This window comes from Mesoplodon densirostris, chromosome 14 (genome assembly GCF_025265405.1).
Source record: "Mesoplodon densirostris isolate mMesDen1 chromosome 14, mMesDen1 primary haplotype, whole genome shotgun sequence".
NCBI classification, from domain to species: Eukaryota; Metazoa; Chordata; class Mammalia; order Artiodactyla; family Ziphiidae; genus Mesoplodon; species Mesoplodon densirostris.
The window spans coordinates 51,869,511-51,892,925 of record NC_082674.1 but is presented as its reverse complement, the minus strand read 5'-3'; the positions used below and the strand labels follow the sequence as shown (position 1 = coordinate 51,892,925).

General features: G+C 35.3%; 1 protein-coding gene across 4 annotated transcripts in view; it reads left to right on the top strand.

Annotated features, from left to right (window-relative positions):
* USP34 (ubiquitin specific peptidase 34) overlaps positions 1–23,415 on the top strand; it is a 243,180-nt gene that overhangs the window by 116,436 nt on the left and 103,329 nt on the right. For all 4 annotated transcript variants that reach the window (XM_060117859.1, XM_060117860.1, XM_060117858.1 and 1 more), the window contains 9 exons: positions 4,816–4,905; positions 7,598–7,693; positions 13,754–13,836; positions 16,443–16,597; positions 17,740–17,853; positions 19,591–19,690; positions 19,825–19,984; positions 23,023–23,149; positions 23,246–23,393. In XM_060117859.1, coding sequence (XP_059973842.1) covers positions 4,816–4,905; positions 7,598–7,693; positions 13,754–13,836; positions 16,443–16,597; positions 17,740–17,853; positions 19,591–19,690; positions 19,825–19,984; positions 23,023–23,149; positions 23,246–23,393 — 1,073 coding nt within the window. The remainder of the gene's footprint in view (positions 1–4,815; positions 4,906–7,597; positions 7,694–13,753; positions 13,837–16,442; positions 16,598–17,739; positions 17,854–19,590; positions 19,691–19,824; positions 19,985–23,022; positions 23,150–23,245; positions 23,394–23,415) is intronic.

Below are 23,415 nucleotides of genomic sequence, written 5' to 3'. Positions count from 1 at the left end.
TAGTAGACTGGTTTGCAGAATGTTATCATAAAGTGAGAGCATGAGGTAGACAGTAGCTCCCACAATGAAAAATCCATTACTTTTCAGCTTGGTATTTGTTACTTTGGGTGAGTGAGATAAGACTGCTGTCTAGTGAGTAGGGTGGAAGGAGGAGTTGGGTTGTAATCAGCCCCTTTGGTGTTTTATGTTTACTAGAAAGCAGGTTCACATGCAGATTCACATCCTGGGCTAGGTACCTCCTGAAATTCTGTGGCTTCTTGAGAACTGATTTGAGACTCTGTCTGGGAACCTATCCAGTGTGCTATTTTTTTGCCATTCTTTATGCAGTAGGTAGTTTAACCCACGTGTGAAATTTTTTGCCTTTGAATACAAAAGTAAAAATGCTCACGTGTGGGCCTCCCTGGTGGCGCAAGTGGTTAAGAGTCCGCCTGCCGATGCAGGGGATACGGGTTCGTGCCCCGGTCTGGGAGGATCCCATATGCCGCGGAGCGGCTGGGCCCGTGAGCCATGGCCGCTGAGCCTGCGCGTCCGGAGCCTGCGCGTCCGGAGCCTGTGCTCCGCAACGGGGGAGGCCACAACAGTGAGAGGCCCGCATACCGCAAAAAAAAAAAAAAAAAGAAAAAAAAATGCTCACGTGTCAGGGATTCTGTTTACATAAATAAAGGTTCATATAATTAAGAAATGCATGGTACTATGTACTTTTTTTTGTTTTCTCTCTGTAAAGACTATATTATATACAGCATTTCTTGTCAACTCTTGGTATATACTATAGTTTAAAATGACTGAGGGACTTCCCTGCTGGTCCAGTGGCTAAGACTCCATGCTCCCAATGCAGGGGGCCTGGGTTCGATCCCTGGTCAGGGAACTAGATCCCACATGCCGCAACTAAGAGTTTGCCTGCCGCAGCTAAAAGATCTGGCATGCTGCAACTAAAAAGATCCCACATGCAGCAACAAAGATCCTGTGTGCCACAGCTAAAACCCGACGCAGCCAAATAAGTAAATATTTTTAAATAAATAAATAAATAGACAGACAGACAGTAGCATTTTGTAGAACACACCAGTCTTCTTCAAATATGGAGTCTAGGATTAGGAAAAGAGCGTTCAAATGTAACTTTTAACTGTGAAGACTACTAGCAAATGTGTTCATTCTACTAAAGCAATATAAAGTTACACTGGTAATTCTTAGAGTCACACCACACTATTGTATAGTAATAAGCTTCAGCAAAGGTTGCAACAAAACCTTTGTATCAAGCAAAGCACCAGGGCAGCCTAAGGTAGTAATAGCATTTTTCTTGAGTCTAAAATTAGTGTAGTGATCCCTTTGTATCTGTGGGGGATTGGTTCCAGGATCCCCCTGCAGATACCAAAATCTTCAGGTGCTCAAGTCCTTTATATAAAATAGAGTAGGACAGTTAGCTCTGTATCCACAGATGAGGAACCTGCATGTGGGCTGACTGTATCTTGTTACTCTAGACCATTGAACCTTTTCATCTTAAACATATTGTTGCCTAGGGTTGTGTGGTTTGGTATTTGAAATTTTTACTCTTGGAAGAATTTGTGAATGTAAGTTTGAATATAACAGTAATTTTGATGTTTTTCATAAGCATATCAGCAGTCAAAACTATTTGGGCAAAAAAGTTGATAAGTCAAGGTGTAATATCTCATAGTTGTTACAGGAGAAGTGCTATGACATTATTTTATTTCTTTTATTTTAAAAAAATTAAATTTTTTATTGGGTGTAGTTGATTTACAGTGTTGTCTTAGTTTCTGCTGTACAGCATGATATAATTTTACTTGGAGTAAGTTGGTATATGTGATCTTCCTTTAATATTGGAATATAAATTATTATTGTCAACAAACAAATACATGATCTTACCCTGTTTGTAAATATTTTACTAATTTTCATTCTATAATCAATACTTTATATCATTTTTCCTTTCAAATGTATCAGTTTAAATAAAGTGTTCCAGAGTTTCGGTATCACTTTGATTCTGGATTTGGTCATTTCTTATATTCTTCAATTTATGGCACTTAAAATATGTCTCTTCTCTGTTCTTTGAAATCTTTTTTTGAGGAGAAAAATATGGAGTTTTTCTGAATCTTCGGAAAAACTTGTAAAAACTGTTGTAGTCACGTAAGATGTAATTATTAATAATTCAGTGTTTTTATTATAAATTGTGGAGTAAAGCATTCCCCTTAGGTAGGAGTAGAGGTAAGACGAGCCCCATTTCTACAATCCTGTTTTGGGTTCTTTTACATGAACCACATAATTATTCACTCAACTCAACCAATACCTGCTCAATGCCTGGCATCCTATTCTCTAATGTCAAGCATCATGTGCTTGCTTCTACATTACATTTTATAAAATGAAAACATGTTTATTGTATAAAATTTGGAAAGTAAATTTAAACAGTCTAGACTCTTAACACCATTGACTGCAAAAGAGGTAATATAATAAGATTTTCAGAAAATATACAACTGCTGCACACTATAAGACTTGCTTTAGTGATATATGGTATCTCTAGTCTTTGTTTCTTTGTATTTTAAAAGTATTGTTGAAATTACACTAGGCAAACAATTTTGGAATTTGCTTTTGTGATTTTAGGTGAAATTTTTCTGTCCTTTTTTCTTTGTGATATCTCATTGATTTTATGCTTTTAAAGTCAAATTAATATATATATATATTCATTCCAGTTTTTTATGTCTTAATTTTTAGGAAAAACTCTGCTAATGTTTCTGAAACTTTGACAAAGGATTTTAGATAAATAATCTAAAATTGAAATTGATTTCCCCTGATCTATCTTGGTCTATCTTCCCAAGCACCACTTCTGTGTGACTTGTTGAAAAATATTAAATATTTTAATATTTAAAAGTATACTAAAAATTTAAATGTTTTTGAATATTTAAAGAATATTTACTTTGCAGTTACTGGATATCAGGCATTTACTGTCTTCGTTGCTTCACTATATACTTATTATTATCATTGGCCACACTGCAGCGTGTGGAACTTCTCCCACGAGGATCAAACCCGTGCCCTCTGAAGTGGAAGCACGGAGTGTTAACCACTGGACCATGGGGGAAGTCCACTATATACTCTTTAATCTATACTAATGTTGTTTTGATCCTCTGACATTCTTCTAACATGCTGTTTCTTTTGTCTTCAGTAGTATTTTTTCTATCCTTTTCCTTCATAACTGTAATATAGCATTTTACACTGTTGGTCTTCCTCCTTCCTTGAAAATCTTGCCTTTAAGTTCTTTGCTGGCTTGTTATTTAAGGAAATATATACTTAGCATGCACCATATGCAGGGATTTTTAATGAATAAGACAGTCTGCTCACATCGAGCACATTCTAGTGGTAGACATATTAAATAAAGGAATATTCATTAGGTGATGAATGAAGGAAAATTGGGAAGGAGGCAAGAATAATAGAGGTTCGTGGAGCAATGGAAGGGTGTTATTTAATAGAGAGTTGTCAGGGTCATCCCTTCTGTTGACAGTTGAGGAGACCTTAATGAAGTGAGGGAAGGAGTCCTTCAGGTAGCTATTTAGGTAAAGTATTCCAAGCAGAGGCAATAGCAAAGGCCCTGAGGCAGGAATGTGCTCGTGTGTTTTGAAGGAATAGCAAAAAGGAAGATGGGAAGGAGAATAGGTTAGACTGATAGAAGGAATGGGGACAGATCAGACAAGGCTTTGTAGTCAAATTTAAGTACTTTGGATTTTATTCAGAAACATAAAGTTTTGTAGTTTCTCCTACTCAGCATTCGCCACTGTTTTCCTCCCACTCAGAAGTGTAACCCTGTATTCGAATATCCCTGGTACTCTCAAAAAGAGGAGGCATTTTTGAGGACTTATTTGTACTCCATACTTGTGGGTAGGGTGCCAACTTTTTCTCTTTTTAAAAAGTCTTTCATGAAGCAATATTGGCTCCTAAGCTTAAAAATAAAAAAATTCAGTAACTTTATTAGAGTGTGTCCTGCTTCTTTCAAGGCTCATGCAGGCAACCTTCTTGCCTACTAGGACTTCTGGGATTTGCATGTCATTATGTTCCCTGTACCCCCTTTTCTTCCAGAAGATAGACATGCTCAGATCTTCTTGAGGTTTTAGAATGATTTCCTTTTGCCTTTTGGCCCTTTTATACTTGAGGTATGTGGTGTGCTTCTATTATTAGCATGGCTCATAATGCAGTGATTCTCAATTTAGATGGAGATGATATTAAGTGAGAATTAGGGAGAAAGTGATAATTTATATAGTTTGAAAAATGTTCTCTACATTTATTGTTTGTAGTCCACAAACCAGCAGTTTGAGTATCACTTGTGAGCTTGTTAGAAATGCAATCCTGAACCTACCCCAGACCTACTGAATCAGAATTTGCATTTTAACAAAATCCCCCCAGCTGGATCAAGTGCACACTAAACTTTGAGAAGCCCTGCTCTAGATAATTTACCCAAGCTGCTGCTTCCTGTTTTCCTTGATTAAATCCTCAGAAGCACCTATGACTCGTTAAAGAATAGTTTCATTAAAAAAATTTATATTTAAATGCTCTTCACCTGCTTTTATACTCAGATATTTATATAGCATATTTTACTTTAAAAGTCTTGGATTGGGTTTTTAAAACTTGGATTTCTTGCCCCAGTGTATGATAAGTTGATACTTTAGGAAAAAATTTTGTGTTTGCATAGAAATGTATGTGAAGTTCTTTAACTCTTTTTGCATTTAAGATTTTAAATAGCTGAATTTCTGTTAAGATCTAGAATTGTTGATGCTATTTAAAATTATTTTATTCTATAAATACCTGTTTTTGCTGTTTCAGATCAGTAGTAATTTCACTTCGTCTTCTTCCAAAACTGTTTGGTACTTTTCAGCAGTTTGGGAGCAGTTATGATACACATTGGATTACAATGTAAGTAAATAAAAGAAACAGAAGTATTCATTTTAAAGATTTTTTCCCAGTCATAATTATCAAACAAGGTTTTGAGTAACTTACTAGCTTTTATTCTGCACCAGGAAAATTTGAATTTTGTGTAATTCAAATGTTTGCTTAGATTTCTGAGTGCTGTCTCTGCCACTTAGTCCCATGGAGATTATGTATATCCCTGTCACCAGGAAGTCTGACCTTTGTACTCATTGTAGTTTGAGAAAAATATTGTAGCAATTAATGCTTTAATTTTAAGGTAAAGATTTTTAGTGTATCTGACCATGGCAAAGGACTCCTGAAGAAGATCCACACATTAAACACTCTAAGATGCCTTTAATGTTTCCCATTAGTAGGAGTTGGTTCTAGACATTACATCACATTAGGGATAATTTTGACACCACCCTATTACTCCTTTACATATATAGAGAACTTATGATTAATGTTAAAGAATTCTTTCAAGGATAGTACTTTGATGTGATATTGACCTAATGTTTGAGAATATTCTAGAGAAAGTTGGCTATCACACTCACTTCATTAGCCTCTAAGAATGTATTATTTGCTTTATTCAAAATAGACTTTTTATAGAGATTTCAGAGATTTTAAATTTTAGGAAAAATTAGACCTGTTGAAGGATTTATTTGTGAGGTCAAGTAGGATGGAGTTTTATCTAATTCCTTCTCAAATCTAAGATTAGTTAGTAGGAATACTTGCTTTCAAAATGAATATGATTTTAAAAATTCTTAGAAGTCTGTACTATAGTTCTAAATAAGATGAAGTTAGTTCTTCTGAGTTATAGCCCTTGCTGTTTTTTTTTCTTTTAATAGGGGATCTGTTTAACCTGAACCTCTATTACTGTTTTTTTAATTATTATTATTTTTTTTTTGCGGTATGCGGGCCTCTCACTGTTGTGGCCTCTCCCGTTGCGGGGCACAGGCTCCAGACGCGCAGGCTCAGCGGCCATGGCTCACGGGCCCAGCCGCTCTGCGGCATGTGGGATCTTCCCGGACCGGGGCACGAACCTGTGTCCCCTGCATCGGCAGGTGGACTCTCAACCACTGCGCCACCAGGGAAGCCCTATTACTGTTTTTTAAAAATCATCTTAGAAAGTCTCTTTCTTTGGTTACTATTTCAGTGTGACCCTAGTGACAATTCTATTTGTGAGTGCAAGAAAATTCTTTGAGATACTAAACAGAGGAGTAGGGGAAAGCATTTAGCATCCTTTAAGTACAAGAGTACCATGAGTTTTATTTCATTGACTCTCTTCCCATGGTTTTTAAATGGCTGAATTACAAAATTCAAAAGTATTAAAGTGGGGCTTCCCTGGTGGCGCAGTGGTTGAGAGTCCTCCTGCCGATGCGGGGGACACGGGTTCATGCCCCGGTCCAGGAAGATCCCACGTGCCGTGGAGCGGCTGGGCCCGTGAGCCATGGCTGCTGAGCCTGCGCGTCCGGAGCCTGTGCTCCACAACGGGAGAGGCCACAGTAGTGAGAAGCCTGCGTACTGCACAAAAAAAAAAAAAAAAAAAAGGTATTAAAGTGATTCACTTGTAGCTTACCTGGGCAAGTTGGTATTGTAGTCATGTGAGGAGGTTTGAATTAAGGAGTAACAAAAGATAACATTCTTACAGAAGTGTGAAGCTGCGAATATTCAGTTACTTATCTAGTATACCTGAACTTAAGTATATTGAGTTAAAACCCTTTTAGCTTGTTCCTTAAGTTAAATATAAATAAGCTCAGTTAATTCCAACATGAGACTGGTATCCTAAATCTTATCAAGTGGATCACTTAAAAGAACTGAGCTCTTATGAGTAGTTGGCATCAATAACAACAAAAACTTCCACTTGGTGTGAACCTATTATGTGCAGTAACACTCAGCATTTGGTACATACTGTCTCTTAAACTCTTACGGCCCATATTTTAAAATTGGAAATTATCTCTGGTATCTTAGTAAATCTTCAGGTAACCAGCAAACAGACTGGTGAGTGATTGGCAATGCAAGAGTAACTTATTTGGAAAAGAAGGCTATAGCAAAAACATGATTTAAATTATAGTTTTGGAATTTCAGTACTTCGACATGATAGTAGTTATATATGCTAATAAATATTGTGTGAGATAGATTATGTTAGTTATGGACCCTGCTATCTCTAATTGTATTTATCACTATTTCTTTTTTTCTTCTATTGTTTCTAGTTTATTTTGATACCTGAATATTTCTTTGATTAAAATAAGTTATTTTAAAAAATAAGCAGTTATTGACAGTAAAAAAAACCAAGCTGATTGATTCATTTAGTTTATATTATATGTGTTCTGTATGCCAGGCACTCTGCTAAATAATGACCAAGGTACACAGTCCATCCTTAACATGGACTGTACTGTACTGTTTTTTAATATTAACTCATATTAGTCATTTATAATTAGCATTCTGCCAGACATTTTATCCCCTTCACAGAGGTTGAGTATTTTGAGATTAAAACACAGTGGTGCTTTAACTTCATAAATTAAGGTGCACTGCTTTATATCTTTTCACAATTCAAATATAAACAGAACTTGTAAGTTTTTGATAATTGATAGATTTTGCTTTTGAAAATTTTTTACATACAGTTTTTTCTCCTGCTCTAGAATAGATTTATTCTCTTACCCTGTGCCTCTAAAACTATTTCTTCTTTCAATTGGTCCAGGTGGGCAGAAAAAGAACTGAACATGATGAAGCTTTTCTTTGATAATTTGGTATACTATATTCAAGCTGTAAGAGAAGGAAGACAAAAACATGCACTGTAAGTATACCTTAACTACGTAAGTTATGTGTAAGTGTTGATTGTCTTTCCTGTGAAAGATAATTTTCCAGTGTTCCTACTCCTACTCCTTTTCTTTCATATAATAAATAAATGTAGGGGCTTCCCTGGTGGCGCAGTGGTTGAGAGTCCGCCTGCCGATGCAGGGGACACGGGTTCGTGCCCCGGTCCGGGAAGATCCCACATGCCGCGGAGCGGCTGGGCCCGTGAGCCATGGCCACTGAGCCTGCGCATCCGGAGCCTGTGCTCCGCAACAGGAGAGGCCACAACAGTGAGAGGCCCGCATACCGCAAAACAGAAAAAAAAAATAAATAAATGTAATGAAAATTTTAGTTATGAAATTTTTAAGAGAAAGTTGTTTTTTGTTGTTTGTTTGGGTTTTTTTGCGGTACGCGGTCCTCTCACTGTTGTGGCCTCTCCCGTTGGCGGGGCACAGGCTCCGAATGCGCAGGCTCAGCGGCCATGGCTCACGGGCCTAGCCGCTCCGTGGCATGTGGGACCTTCCCGGACTGGGGCAAGAACCCATGTCCCCTGCATCGGCAGGCGGACTCTCAGCCACTGTGCCACCAGGGAAGCCCAAAAGTTTCTTTTTTAAGTTGAATTATATAAGGTTATTTTTATAATTCTTAAGCTTAGGAAAATGTAGCTTATATAACTTTGGGGTTGATTAATCTTCACTATTGAGTTCTGTTCATAAGTCAGTGTTTTCAGGAATCAAAAGTAAATATTTTTTTCAGCAATCACCAGTATCCTTGTATTAATGTATTAGGGCATTGATTCTAAAACTTATAAATATTTACTTCTGAACAAGTATATTTATCATAGAGTTAATTTAAAACATTTTCCTTTATTATTATAATTCAATACTAGTATTAGAAAGTTTAGAACGTGTGAAAACGTTAAGAATTGTGATGTTATAACTGGTTAATATTTCATCATTAAAATATCTGGATATATTGAAGTGAGTTTGGATAAGAATTGGTAGAAGTTGGGGTGTTAGTGGTATAGCTGTGTTTAAAACTTCTTATAGGGAGATGCCTGCCTAGAAGGAAGCATGGAGAATTCAGAAAGTTTTTGTTTGTAAGTCAGTTGGTGGAAACTGATGGTCAAGTCTAGGAAACCAGCTAAGTGTCAGTATCAGCATGTCAGTAAATAAGAGAAGTAGGCACAGTATTTATTGAGAAAATATCCACATAGAAAACTTTCATGTAGATCAAAATTGATCGGATTGTAGAAGTGTTCAGAAAAGCCATAGGCCTTTAAAGCATACTTATTCACCTCCAAAAATGAAATCACATTTTCCTCCAACAAATCAGTTCTTTCTCTAGATTACTCTACCCTTCACTGTACCACCCTCCTCCTAGTCACCTAAAACTTGGAGACTTGGGGCCCTTTTTGTATACTTTTATTTCCAAACATGAATAATGATGTTAGTGGTGATAAAAATAGCCAGTATTGTTGATGCTTACTATGTGCCAGATACCTTTTAAGTATTATTAAGTTCAAGATACACAACTTATTTGAAGTAGGAATTCTCATTTTAAAAATGAGAATGTAGGGCCTCCCTGGTGGCGCAAGTGGTTGAGAGTCCGCCTGCCGATGCAGGGGATACGGGTTCGTGCCCCGGTCTGGGAGGATCCCATGTGCCGCGGAGCGGCTGGGCCCGTGAGCCATGGCCGCTGAGCCTGCGCGTCCGGAGCCTGCGCGTCCGGAGCCTGTGCTCCGCAACGGGGGAGGCCACAACAGTGAGAGGCCTGCATACCGCAAAAAAAAAAAAAAAAAAAAAAAATGAGAATGTATAAGCTATGAGGTGATAAATAACTTGCCCAAGGTCACAGTTACAAATTTTTATAAATTTATAGATTTTATAAATAGTGGAGCTAGAATTTCTATAATTCATTTTATAAACACACATTTTATTAATAGTCAAGCAGTCTGTTCTCTGTAATTCATATTCTTCAGTGCCACATTTATACTGTCATTAATCTCTAGTTATCTTAATGCTAAAATATATCCCATGTTGTTTTTTCACAAGTTGACATTTCCACAAACACTGTTCCAGTTCTTTAACCAACATTTGGATCAGTTTTCTTCCCTCAGCCTCCCCCATGCTTGTTAATTCCTTATCCTTATTAAATGAGGAAGGCATTAATGATATTGGTAGAAAGCACATGGGCTTGAGAATCATACAGACCTGCGTTTAGATTATGAATCTATTGTTTTGACCTTATTTCAGTTACTTACCACTGTAATAAATCCCCATTACTTACCTCATGAGTTTTTTCCTGTTTGTTTTTATTTTTTTTAATTAATTAATTTATTTTTGGCTGTGTTGGGTCTTCGTTGTTGTGCGCAGGCTTCCTCTAGTTGCAGTGAGCGGGGGCTACTCTTCCTTGTGGTGTGCAGGCTTCTCAATGAGGTGGCTTCTGTTGTTGTGGAGCACGGGCTCTAGGTGCATGGGCTTCAGTAGTTTTGGCACGTGGGCTCAGTACTTGTGGCTCATGGGCTCCAGAGCTCAGGCTCAGTAGTTGTTGCACACGGGCTTCGTTGCTCCGGGGCATGTGGGATCTTCCCAGACCAGGGCTCGAACCCGTGTCCCCTTCATTGGCAGGCGGATTCTTAACCACTGAACCACCAGGGAACTCATGAGTTTTTTTTAAGAATTAAATGCAATAATTTAGTAAGCTGTATCTGGCACATAGTAGGTTATGTATAAATTGTAGTTACTTGGCTAAAACAAACTATGGTATAAAATAAACAAGAAACTTGCCTCCTACCCCCATTTAGATTGTCTACTGCATAAAAAATAAATTCTACTTTATTCAGTCTAGTATTCTGGGCTCTCAAAAATCTAAACTCAACTAACCTTTCCTGTTTTATTGTTCAGTGATTTTTTTAGACGTTCTATTCTTCAAGCCTGTCAAATTATTTCTGAGATGTTTCCTTAAATTTTCTCTGTTCCACAGCTTGGCTTACAAAGTTACCTGTATACAAGATGCATTCTTTTTAAATCCTTTTAAAATTCTAAGTGTTCTTCAGAGTCTCTTCTCCTTTAATTATTCTTCTTCAAGCAGTGGGGAGGATTAAAGTCTTCTGATTCTGTATCTCCATACATTCTCTCTAAAAGCCTTAAGATCAGCAGGGAACAGGAATAAAACCACACTGACCAGCATTATTAGGAGGCAGAATTCAAATTACACGTCAACAGAGAAATAAACACTTAAGTTGCAGAAAAGCTCCCAAAAGAGCCACAGCCTGTGGGCTTGAAGAGCAGGGATGGGAACTTAAGAGAGGAGCATGGAAGACATAGATGAGTCATGCTCAAAAAGAGAAAGTCCAACATTCAGTGTCAAAAAATGTACAGAGATCTGAGACTTGGTTGTTGACAGCATCGACAGCAGGGAAGTTGCTCACTTTGTTAGTGGAGGCAGAGGCAGAGCTTCACAGAAGCATTCCTTCTTTTTTTTTAAATTTAAAGAAGCATTGTTTCTGTGGTGAAAAAAATGTCGTGCTCTTTGGAGATGAGTTTTATACTTTTCTAGGGTACACCAGAGTATCCTTCCAGTCCTCCAGTCTGCCTTGTTTTCTGACATTTTAGGAGAATAAAATCTTAGAACAGAGAGCTGTCCAGACTATTTTGTTAAAATTTCCTTGATTCTTCAGGCTAAAAACACAGTTGTACATTTGCTGCTCTTTGTTAAAGCATACTGATTTCATGAGTTTGTGGCACATTACTTTGCATTTGTTCAGTGGCGATTATAGTAGGCAAGTTCTAAGATTTTCACGTAGGACAAAAAGATTCTTGTGGCATTAAAGATAACATTTAATTTCATAAATGGACAAGTTTCATATTTCTTGAATCCACTTGCTGCTAGAGAAAATCCTGTGTTAACATTGAGACTATCAAGTGAAAGATTTTTTTTTTTTTTTTTTTTTTTTTGCGGTACGCGGGCCTCTCACCGCTGCGGCCTCTCCTGTTGCGGAGCACAGGCTCCGGACGCGCAGGCCCAGCGGCCATGGCTCACGGGCCCAGCCGCTCTGCGGCATGTGGGATCTTCCCGGACCGGGGCATGAACCCGCGTCCCCTACATCGGCAGGCAGACTCTCAACCACTGCGCCACCAGGGAAGCCCGAAAGATTTTTTTTAAGGTGTCAGCTTGTCACTAAAGTTTCATGCCCGTGGGGAGATTATTTTTGTCCTATATTTTCTGTAATGTCAGGAGCCATGGACAAGCCCACGAGAGTTTATCAGTATTGATAACACTTTTGTTGATTTACATCCCAAGAAATTTCCTGGTTGGTGATTTCAGCAATCAATGGGATCCTGACAGAGCAGGCAGAGTCCTTTGAAGTGTGGAGCCAATGGCACTACTGTGGAAGCCGAAGAAGAGAGGACAAAGGGACTGGATCTATGCCTTCTAGGGTTATAGGTCCCTTACTCTGAGATGCAAGTATAGGGGAAGGAAGTATTCAGGAAATAAAGGCACTTTGTAAAGGACAAGAAGACATCATTCCCCTTTTATGTCTGTGACCAACGTTCCCGATACTTAGGGCATATGATGTATGATAGATCTCATGTTTGAACCTGTACTCCAAGGTCTCTGCTACAAAAATCTCTGTCCTTTTAGTAAAAGGATGAAAACTATTAAGAGCAGGCCTTGAATTTTATCTGAATAGTGTTCTAGTCTGTGAGTTCCACCCCCACCCCCCACCCCCAGTTCCCAGCCACCTTGCCGTAAGTACTTTCATCTTCATGAAGGGCACTGCAACAGTGACGAAGCAAAAGTTCATCTTTTCTTTTCCAACGTTAACATGAGACAGTAAAGAGAAGCAAAGATATATCCAGCAAACTCAACCTTTAGGAAACCTTAACTTGAAACTTCAGTGCCGAATCTAGTGTAATTTTTGAAACCAGCTAACTTTAGGAAACTTTTAGAATTTTGCACTTACTTAAAGATGTTAAGAAATTGATTTAAGAGGCTCTATGACTCTCTGCAAACTGAGATATAGATCATGGCCCAGACTGGCTGCTGCCTTTTGTTGGCAAGGTAATTTGGGCAGTTCCTCCACAGCCAGCCTTTTGATTTGTAACATCGAGATAAGAACTCATGATTGATTTAGTCTCATTGATTGGGTACTCAGGTGCTTGTGGGAACTAGAATATTGTGATACCACAGTCACAGTTCAGTATGCAGTTCATGGAGTTGCTAAAGGAATCCTAAAATGCAAACCTGATCATTACTACCTTTCTTTCCCCAACACCCTTCAGTGACTTCCTTATGTGTCCAGAACAGTATCAAACTCCTCTGACATTCATGCTGGCCGTGATTTGGCCCCTGCTTACCTCTTTAGACCCATCTCCTACCCTTCTTCCACCACAGACCAACACTTGCTTCTTAAAATGCTGTACCTTTGCAAATGCCTACAAACTGAATTCCCAGAGAACCATGTGAAATCACCTACTTAACAGGCTTTCAAAGCAACTCTTAAATTATCCATTGAATTTTGTACACATGAATTACAATTACTTAGATTTGAAATAACATTCAAAAATGCTCATTTTGTATCCACTGTTTTCTTTATGAATTAGATTTATGGAAATGATATTTTATTAACATTTCTTGGTAAAAGAGTATAGTATTATCCCTGGAGGGACAATGATAATGAAACATGCAATTTCTAGATGCAAATGTTTTTTATTAGCTATTCTAATTTATGTACATACTGCATAATTTTAAAATGACATTTCTTTTGTTCCACTGTTGAGTTCTTATCTACTTATCTAATTTGAAAGTATGTGTTCTAATAATTTGCAGATTTTTATAATATTAAATAACATAAATCTCATATGTAACATTTGGCTTTGTGGCCATTTTTTGTGTGTATAACCAAAGATATAATTTAAATATTTAATAATTATGAATGTTATTAAATGGAATTTTGCTTATTTCATATAATTTAAGATTAGGACCATTAAATCTTTAAAAATAATTGAGAAATAGGATCTCTCAGTTAATTATTTTAATGACTTTTTAAATACAGGTACAGCCATAGTGCCGAAGTTCAGGTGCGGCTTCAGTTCTTAACTTGCGTGTTTTCAACTCTGGGATCACCTGATCATTTCAGTAAGTTTTTAAATCAGTATTTTAATCAGTGTTTAGATCTTCCTTGGCTCTTGAAATAGCCCAGTTAAATGTACTCATGCCTTTAGACTTCTGTGGTGATCAAATTATTCTCAGTACTGAATGTCCTCTCAGTATGTATGGCAATGGGAACTCGCCACTGACACATTCTTGTTTCAGGCTCTGAAAGTGCCAGTTTCTTAATGAATAAATGACTCATTTCAGGAACAAAATATTTGGGATAGGAGAACGTATCATGTTAGAGTGACTGTATTTTTTATTACCTTTGGTTATAGGATATTCCTTTCACTCCGGTTGGAAACAGCCACTGTCTGCATATTATTATCAGGGCTGATCTTATCCAAAATTGGTTGGCTTCATAAGTGATAGAGACTTAGAGACCCTAGTTTTATTTAGATGAATCTCAAAACTCAATTTCATTAACAGTTAATCTTAAAAAAAAAAAAAAAACAGAGAGATTGGTCTGGTATATTGAGAGTGTGGACCATTTCCAAATCCACATGCTAGATATTCTCACAAGAAAGGAGGAAGCTTGATTTCTTTTGGCCAGAGCTCCTTTCCTCTTGCTAGACTGACTGTTTTCTTTCACGCTCCACACACTTCTTTTTCTGTGTGTCCCTGTCAACAAACCTCATTTGTTAGAAGGGCATTCTTTCTTTAGCTGTGGTTAATATAATCAAACTGGTGAGCGTTTTGCTAGCCTGAGAGATGTATTCATGACTCTTAAGTCCATATATGCTTGAGATATGCCATGCATTTATTTTACTGCTTAAGTCTATAATTTCTTCTTTAAGTCAAGCTGTTTGTAATAAATGTCACTAACATTGTGATACCAATAGATATCAAAATGAAGGCACCTGTTTTTGATAGGAAACTTCTGTTTCATATTACTAGGTCATTTATTACACCCATTATGACTCCTAATATACAAGAAACAAATAATATAAAATATTTTTTTAAATTTAATACATGGAGAAGTCAATTCAAAACAAATATTGTCAGCATAAATAATTTCATATGACCATTAAGTTTCATGTTTGTTGAGTATAGATTTTTATTGGAAAATGTTAATCACTCTTTTCAGTATTTGAGTAATGAGTTATTTATTTTGCTGCTCCCATTCCAGTGAACACAGTATGTATTCATACACAGTATGTATGGGCTTTCAATAGCTACTGTACATATAGAATCATACTGAAAACTTCGCTTATCCTGCATCATATTTGTACTTCTCTAACTGGCACAGTTCCTTTCAGGTATAATATGGTTACTCCAAAGTTATATTTGATAAGTTAATACAGGTTTTTAATATACCAATAACTGTATTCCTTTAAAAACTTAAAACAATAACGGCAGCTTATACATTGCCTATTGAATGTGAATTGGTGATTTAGCCATTTATGAATACACTTCGGTTTTTTTTACTATAATTAACCTGGATGCTTTTTTTTTAAGATTCTTACCTATTTTTACCTATCTTCATTTAACTCTCTTCTTAATTACTTAATGTGTTTAAGTTATAATATACACTAAAGGTTATTTCTAGTTTTTTTATGTTGGTTCCCAGGGGTACAAATTCTTCTTAGAACAAGTAGTCCATACATTAACTCTTTTTGTGAGAAACTGATTGGATATATTTTTCTGATTAAACTCTTTAGACTGATATTGCTACTAGGTAAATATTGGGTTGGCCCAAAAGTTCTGTTCAGGTTTTTCCATAACATCTTATGAAATACTTTCTGAGGTGCTTTTCATATTCTGAATCTCACCTATTTTTTGGGGGGGCTGGCAGTTCTTACGATTCTATCATCTTTTCACATGCCTTCTGATTCTGGGGAATAAGCCTAGGCTCTAGAATCCCTTATGATATACTTTAGAAATCCCCTGTTACGCTTTTATTCTACCCTTTTGGATTGTCTCACTTATCCATATTCAGACTTGTGATTGCCCTAATGCCTTCTCTTTGATTCTGAATAGTTCTTCTGATTCCTTCTGCCACACTTTGGACTTATCTAATACTTGGGTCAAAGTAGTATACAGATTTTGTCTCATTACATTGGCTTCTCAGCTAACTGTATCCCCTGATGTGTTGCTGTTCTGTTTTAGGCACTCAGTTCCCTTTTGTTTTATTAATCATAAGGATCCCTTTTTTCATAGTTTTCAAAAATAATGCTTATTGGCATTTATTCTTTATCTCCTATGTGCATAGAATGAGCTTTGAACATGACATGGTATCCGCTCTATTCTTAACCCTTAAACCTTAGAACTAACTGGACTTTGGGAATTACTTCCCTTTAATCATGTTTGCTGTAATACAATGATATGTTCATATTTTAGGGAAAATGATTTTCCAGAACAAATGACTCTTCTAGGGTACTTACATAAGTCATGTTTTTTTAGATGATTTATATATGGAGTATATTTAACTACATTTGAAAGCCTAAATTATATGAAATCTCTTATGAAATTTTATAGAATGCTATGAAATATCTCCTTTATATTTCTCTATATATTGGTGCTTCTAGTATATTTAATTAGGATGAAAATGTTGTACGTACCAGGATTTAAAATTTGTAATTTTTATCTAGGGTTAAGTTTGGAGCAAGTTGATATTTTATGGCATTGTTTAGTAGAAGATTCTGAGTGTTATGATGATGCACTCCATTGGTTTTTAAATCAAGTTCGAAGTAAAGATCAACATGCTATGGGAATGGAAACCTACAAACATCTTTTCCTGGAGAAGGTAATTTTATTTCTTGACAGTTTGTTTCTGTTGTTTTTCTATATTTCCTTTTTCTTTCTTGAAATGTAAACTGTAATGTTCATTTTTTCCTCTTTGATATACTTTTAAAAAAGCTAGACAAATATACTGCTTTTCAGCAGTCCTTATATAATTTTTGCCACTTAGATTTTGCTTTAATTTTGTCCTCTACAGTGTTTATATCTAAATGAATACTTAGTTTATATTTACAAAAATGTTATGTTCCTTAGCTAAAGTACTTAAACTGACAGTAATTAGAATAACTCTTGGTAAACACTAGTAAGAAATGTGGGGGCTTTTGGTGTGTATTTTAAAAAATCATGAGTAACATTGTAGTTCAATTTTTCAGGGGTGGTGCCCACCCCACTAGTGTGAGAGCCGTATTCTGCAAGTCTTTCCTTAAATGGTATGGTTTTAGCCAGTCTTCCCACAGATGTAAGCCAATGTTCAGATTTGTAGATTTCTGGGAAGGCGCTTTAGGAAGTGCTGTCATGATACTAAAGATACTCATCTATCCAATTTTTGTTTTTATTTATCAGGTGCCACAGTTGGTTCAGGTGATAATTTTTCATTTGAATTTTAAAACATTTATGATAATAAAGCTATAGACTTTATTATTCCTATGCTAATATTTGAGATTATAAAGGCTCTCTGGGAAGTCTCTGTGACAGAGTTGAGTACATATGAATGAGTTTTGGTAATGTAAACTAAATCACTTAATAGATCCAAGACAAAGCTACAAATAGACCTTCAGTTATCTTAATTTCAAGCTCTAACTTATATACGAACTGTACATGTGGCTATACATCTTATAGATGTGTGTAGTGTAGGTATACAATAAATAATAAAATTAAAAAATTTCCTTTGGTTCGGGTCGGTGTACCTCTCAAAAATTGAAACACGTATCAGACAGGTTTCACTTACGTCATGAATAAAATTTTCATTAAATTATTATCTATTTCTAAATTATCACTAAAAATCTCAGTTGATACGTTTTTTTCTGCAATGTTTTTAGTAAAACTAGGTTTATTAACTTAAATCTGTTATGTTAAATCCAGTAAAATGAAATCTGCTAACTTAATTATCATACTAAACTTCCTTAAAAACTTTTTTTTTTTTTTAAGATGCCCCAGCTAAAACCTGAAACGATTAGCATGACTGGCTTAAACCTGTTTCAGCATCTCTGTAACTTGGCTCGATTGGCTACCAGTGCCTATGATGGTGGTTCAAACTCTGAGGTATGGATTTAGGTTTGTCATTTTATTAGGTCGGCTTGTAGAATTGTTTTTTTTGTTCCTCGAATTAGATTATTGAATTATATAGTCTGCCAAGCACTGAATTTACTAACTATGCAGATTTTTATTCTAAGGTTTTAAAAAGTTTTATCTTTTAGTTTTAAAAAGTTTTATAAAGCAAAGTTGATAATTTTGCATTACTAAAGATAACCTTGGTTGTACATAATGAAAACTTGGGATACAAACTTCAAGCTATGAAATAAGTAAGTCACGAAGATGTAATGTACACATAGAGAATATAATCAATACTGTAACAACTTTGTATGGTGCTGGATGGTAATTGATCTTATTGCAGTGATCATTTCATAATGTATAAAAATACTGAATCACTATGCTGTACACCTGAAACTAATGTAATATTGTATGTTAACTAACTCAATTAACATGACTTATTATACTTCCTTGATTAGTAAAGAATTTTGCTAAGTAGAAAGGTTGATTTGTCTAAAATCTGTTTTTCATGCCATTTGTTGTGGCCAAGCTTTTCATTGCTCTTGGGCAACTCCAGAATTCCTATTGGTAACTTCTCTTCTGGAATGGAGTCCACCTAAATCATTTCTGACCATGAGGCATGATGATCAATTCATTAACTGAAGACTGTCACAAATTGCTAGTCTTATCTCTGGTTCTGAGTTCCATTTGCCTAGCTGGGTGGCTGCAAGATTTTGTTGAATGCATTATTCCTAAACTCACCTAACACAGATTGTTATTTGAAAGTCTTCCTGACTGGACATTTGTTTATTAATGATAGCTTTGATTTATGCAGTATCCACTAACATTTTTCATTAATTTTCTTCAGAGGTTGAGTTGTTTGTAATAGAAAACTGATGTTAATCTATGTGGTAAAAAATAATTTTAATTGTATTTAGAATGCTTTCATAGTATCTTCCTACCTTCTTTCCTGGTTTGAATAGTGTTCTGTTCTGTTTGTTTGTTTTTGTTTTTAATTTTTTGGTCCTAACTCTTACTTTGATAGCACTGTGATAAGTTTCAATTTCGTTATTTCAGATAACCAGACAGATCTGATTTACCTAAGTAGTCATACTCTAATTTTGAGATAATACTGCTTTTTAAGTAGATGATATGAACACTAAAGGTGTTCTGTCCCCTATCAGAAGGTTATCTTTCTTCACCCTGCTCAACTTTTGAGAACTTTCGCTCTCCACTTTTTCTGTAATTTTCAGTGAAAACTTCTTTTCATCTCATGGTTAATGTCATAAATTTAAATGTCAACTTCGGTTAGCGAATCTTTTTAATTTTCTGTGAATACCTGAAAGCAATGACTTTTTCAGAATAAGTTGGATGAAAGCATTAACATGTTATGCTAATATTATGTGTTGTTATTACTTTGTAGCATGTTTTGAGGACTTGAGTTTTTCCCACTATGTAGTCACAACTTTTGAGTTAAACGTTATACACATACATAGTTAGATGATTTATAACTAAGTATTTTTACAAGTACAGGTATGTTTCAGTGACTGAAGAAATTTCCAAGGCTTTTATCCTTATTATTATTAAATATTAGTTAATAACACTGTTATTTTAAAATACTTTAAATATTTTATAGGATATTAAAACTCTTTGATGTTGAATGCCTTTTAAATTTGTAACTGCTCTTCTAATAATTTACATTGTTTGACAAATAATAACATTTATAGATGTCATATTTTTCTTTCTTAGCTTTGTGGTATGGACCAATTTTGGGGCATTGCTTTAAGAGCACAGTCTGGGGATGTCAGTCGAGCCGCTATCCAGTATATTAACTCCTATTATATTAATGGTGAGTGATTTGAAATATTGTCTAATAGGTAATTTTTTATGTAAGTATTTTTTGTTTAGCTATAATTTGTTTTCTTTAATATAGCTAAGCAAGAATACAGGATTGATACACATATCTAAACATCTGATTTTCAGGTAAAACGGGTTTGGAGAAGGAGCAAGAATTTATTAGTAAGTGTATGGAGAGTCTTATGATAGCTTCTAGCAGTCTTGAACAGGAATCACACTCAAGTCTCACTGTTATAGAAAGAGGACTCCTTATGCTGAAGACACATCTGGAAGCATTTAGGAGAAGGTAATTTTTTAATACCACATTATTAGAATGAATTTTAGGCTTTTTTTTTAATGCTGATATGTCCAAAATATTCTTAAAATTAAACTAAAGGTTTTCTTGGGGGCAGGTAGAAAGCATAACGTACCAAAAGTGAAGGGTTAGTAATGGAAGTAATTTTTATTCATCATATGTTTTTGCTGTGGAATAGGCAATATAGGTTCCTGGTAAATACTGCAGAGCTTTAAAAATCATAAGACTGAGAAGATATGCATGAATAAGAATCTCTAGACAGAATTCCATCTCTGAGAAAGTATTACTATGATTGAAATGGCAGAACACCACTACCAAAACAAGTTTCACTAAAACCCTCACCAAGAACATCAAATAATCTCTCATAGTTGAATCAAGTTGAGTCATTTGTTTCATTTGCTGTTTTTTTTTCTTCCTGGACTAGGAGACAGTATTTTAATTTTGAATTTCCATTTACCATGGAAACATGATCAAAAAATTCTGTGTTAATGAATATCTGTATAATTAATTTAGACATACCCTGTGTAATACAGAAATAAAGCAAATTAACATTTATGAATATATCGACTGAATTGAAAGGTGAGTAGATAGTTTTAATTAAGAAATTCTGTTTGTTAAAAATCATGAGTAAATGTAAAAGTACAAAGAACTGTTGAAAAAAATTGTTAAAATTAATAACTTCTTTCAACTTCAGAGCTCAGTTTGATAATGAAAAACTTATACAATTTGTATATATTGACATTTTGTTTAAAATATCAGGGAATACTGAATAAAGATTTTCTACACATTCCTTATAAATAACATGGCTCCATGCTTTAAAACATTTAGGCATCGCAAAATTCTTTATTTTGATTATGATTATTATTTGTGGAAATTCTACTTAATTCCTTGTGTTTTTAAAGAATGTGTAAGGGAACGCTAGAGGTTTTCGCACAGAAACTTCACACTGCCTCATAATTTTTTTTTTTTTTTGCGGTATGCGGGCCTCTCACTGTTGTGGCCCCTCCCATTGTGGAGCACAGGCTCCCGACGCGCAGGCTCAGCGGCCATGGCTCACGGACCCAGCCGCTCCGCGGCATGTGGGATCTTCCTGGACTGGGGCATGAACCCGTGTCCCCTGCATCGGCAGGCGGACTCTCAACCACTGCGCCACCAGGGAAGCCCTGCCTCATAATTTTGACCACTTTAAAAACTAAAAATAAAAAAGCAAATATGGTGATATGTTTTATTCAAATTAATAAAAAATTCATACATACTCATAAAATTCAGATATTACACTAAGATAATACTAAAGAAAATCAAAGTCTCTATCTTTTCCTATCAGAGATATTTACTCTTAATGATACGATAGGTATTCTTCTAAAATTTTCTCTATGCTGCAGGGCCTACAAACAAACCAAAAAGGTCCTTTTGATTCAAGCCTCTAGTCCTCATACAGTGTTACTAATGGTTTTTAAATAAGCACTTATTTTAAAGGTCTTTAAAAACAAATTGTTTGCTAAGATTCAATGGTACGTTTTATAAGTTTAATGAATTTCAGTTCAAAAATTCCTTCTCACATGTACCAACTTTTTTCTAACTCAAAAAAATTGATTATAGTATCCTTGATAGAAGTCTTTGTATTTGTTTATGTTTTACTCTAAAAGTTAATGTTGGTGTTAAATAATTTATATAAATACTATTTTGTGGATGGCAAGTAAAGAAACTAGGAAACAAATGAATATTCAAAAGCTAAGAGCTAGTTTTAAAAATTAGGAATTTTCATGCAAATCCTTGTGTAGTGTCATTATACAGTTTCAGGTGCTTAATGTGCTTAATGCTACTCCTAATTTAAAATTGCCTTAACATTTATAAAATGAAAATACAAAGTAATTATTGTGTTTATGTATTCCTTATATTTAAAAAGTAAATAAAAATGTCTTTTTAAAAGCGTTGCTACAACTAATTTAAAATTGCCTAACATTTATAAAATGAAAATATAAAGTAATTGTTGTATTTATGTATTCCTTATATTAAAAGAGTAAGTAAAAATGCCTTTTTAAAAGGGTATTCTTTAAAAGAAAAAAAAAGGGATATTCTTTTTAAAAAGTTAAGGTTATCGTCTTAAACAGTCGTCTCAACCAGAAACGATTTTGTTTCCCAGGGTGCATTAGATAATGCCTAAAGACATTTTTGATTATCACAGCTTAAGGGAGAAGGCGGTGCTGTTGGCATATAGTAGGTAGAGGACACTCCCAAACATCCTGCATTGCACCAGATAGACCCCTAATAACAAAAAATTATCAGGCCCCAAAAGATTACTGTTTTGCTCGTAGAAGCTGGACATTGGATCACTTCTAGGAAATCAAGTACATTTATTCCCTTACTTGCCCTCCTTCTATTTTAGAATTGCTGATTAGTTTTAGACATTGATAATTTTTTCTTAACTAAATTCAGGTACCTTGGATCCTGTCTTCAACAACTGAAAATAAGTTAGAAAATTAATATTTAGTGAGTGTCATGCTAGATGCCTGTTTCCTTTGAAGTATTAATCTTTATAACTCATTTTATGATTTTAGCAGTCATGGAATCGGCTCTCAAGTTGTTAGACTGGTTAACATATATTTACTACAATACAGTTCTGTCTTTGAAAAATATTTCCTAATACCTTTTTTCCTCTTTTGAAAATAGGAATGACAGCTTGCCATTTACTTACCGGATTAGTTTGTTTTCTTTAAATTCCTCCTGCCTCTGCCACTCCCCTGCGTCCCACCCCCCTTAAAAAAAAAAAATTGTTCCTAATGGGTCTTTTTTTTTTTTTTCAGTAATTTTTCTTAGAAACTAATTTTTAAGGAGCTCTTAGCTATATTTACACATTTAAGTTTGATTCAATATGATGAATCCAAACTTAAACTTAATGTTGTAGAGTAAATTGGAATGTACTGGACCCTTTTGTGGGTGCTTTCATGTTGTAAAATAATAAAAACTTCTGTAACATTAAAATGGTTTATAATGATATCCTTCCTATGTGTGGTTTTTGTGTGTTTTAGGTTTGCATATCATCTCAGACAGTGGCAAATTGAAGGCACGGGTATTAGTAGTCATTTGAAAGCACTGAGTGACAAACAGTCCCTGCCGCTAAGGGTTGTATGCCAGCCAGCTGGACTCCCTGACAAGGTAGTTACATAGTTTTAGTTTCCAAATTGATAACATTTCCCAGCTCAAATATATGTTCTTTTTGTATTTTTAAATTGGTTGCATCTCATATTTCAGATGACTATTGAAATGTATCCTAGTGACCAGGTAGCAGATCTTAGGGCTGAAGTAACTCATTGGTATGAAAATTTACAGAAAGAACAAATAAATCAACAAGCTCAGCTTCAGGAGTTTGGTCAAAGCAGCCGAAAGGGAGAATTTCCTGGTAAGTCCATCAGTTCAAATTT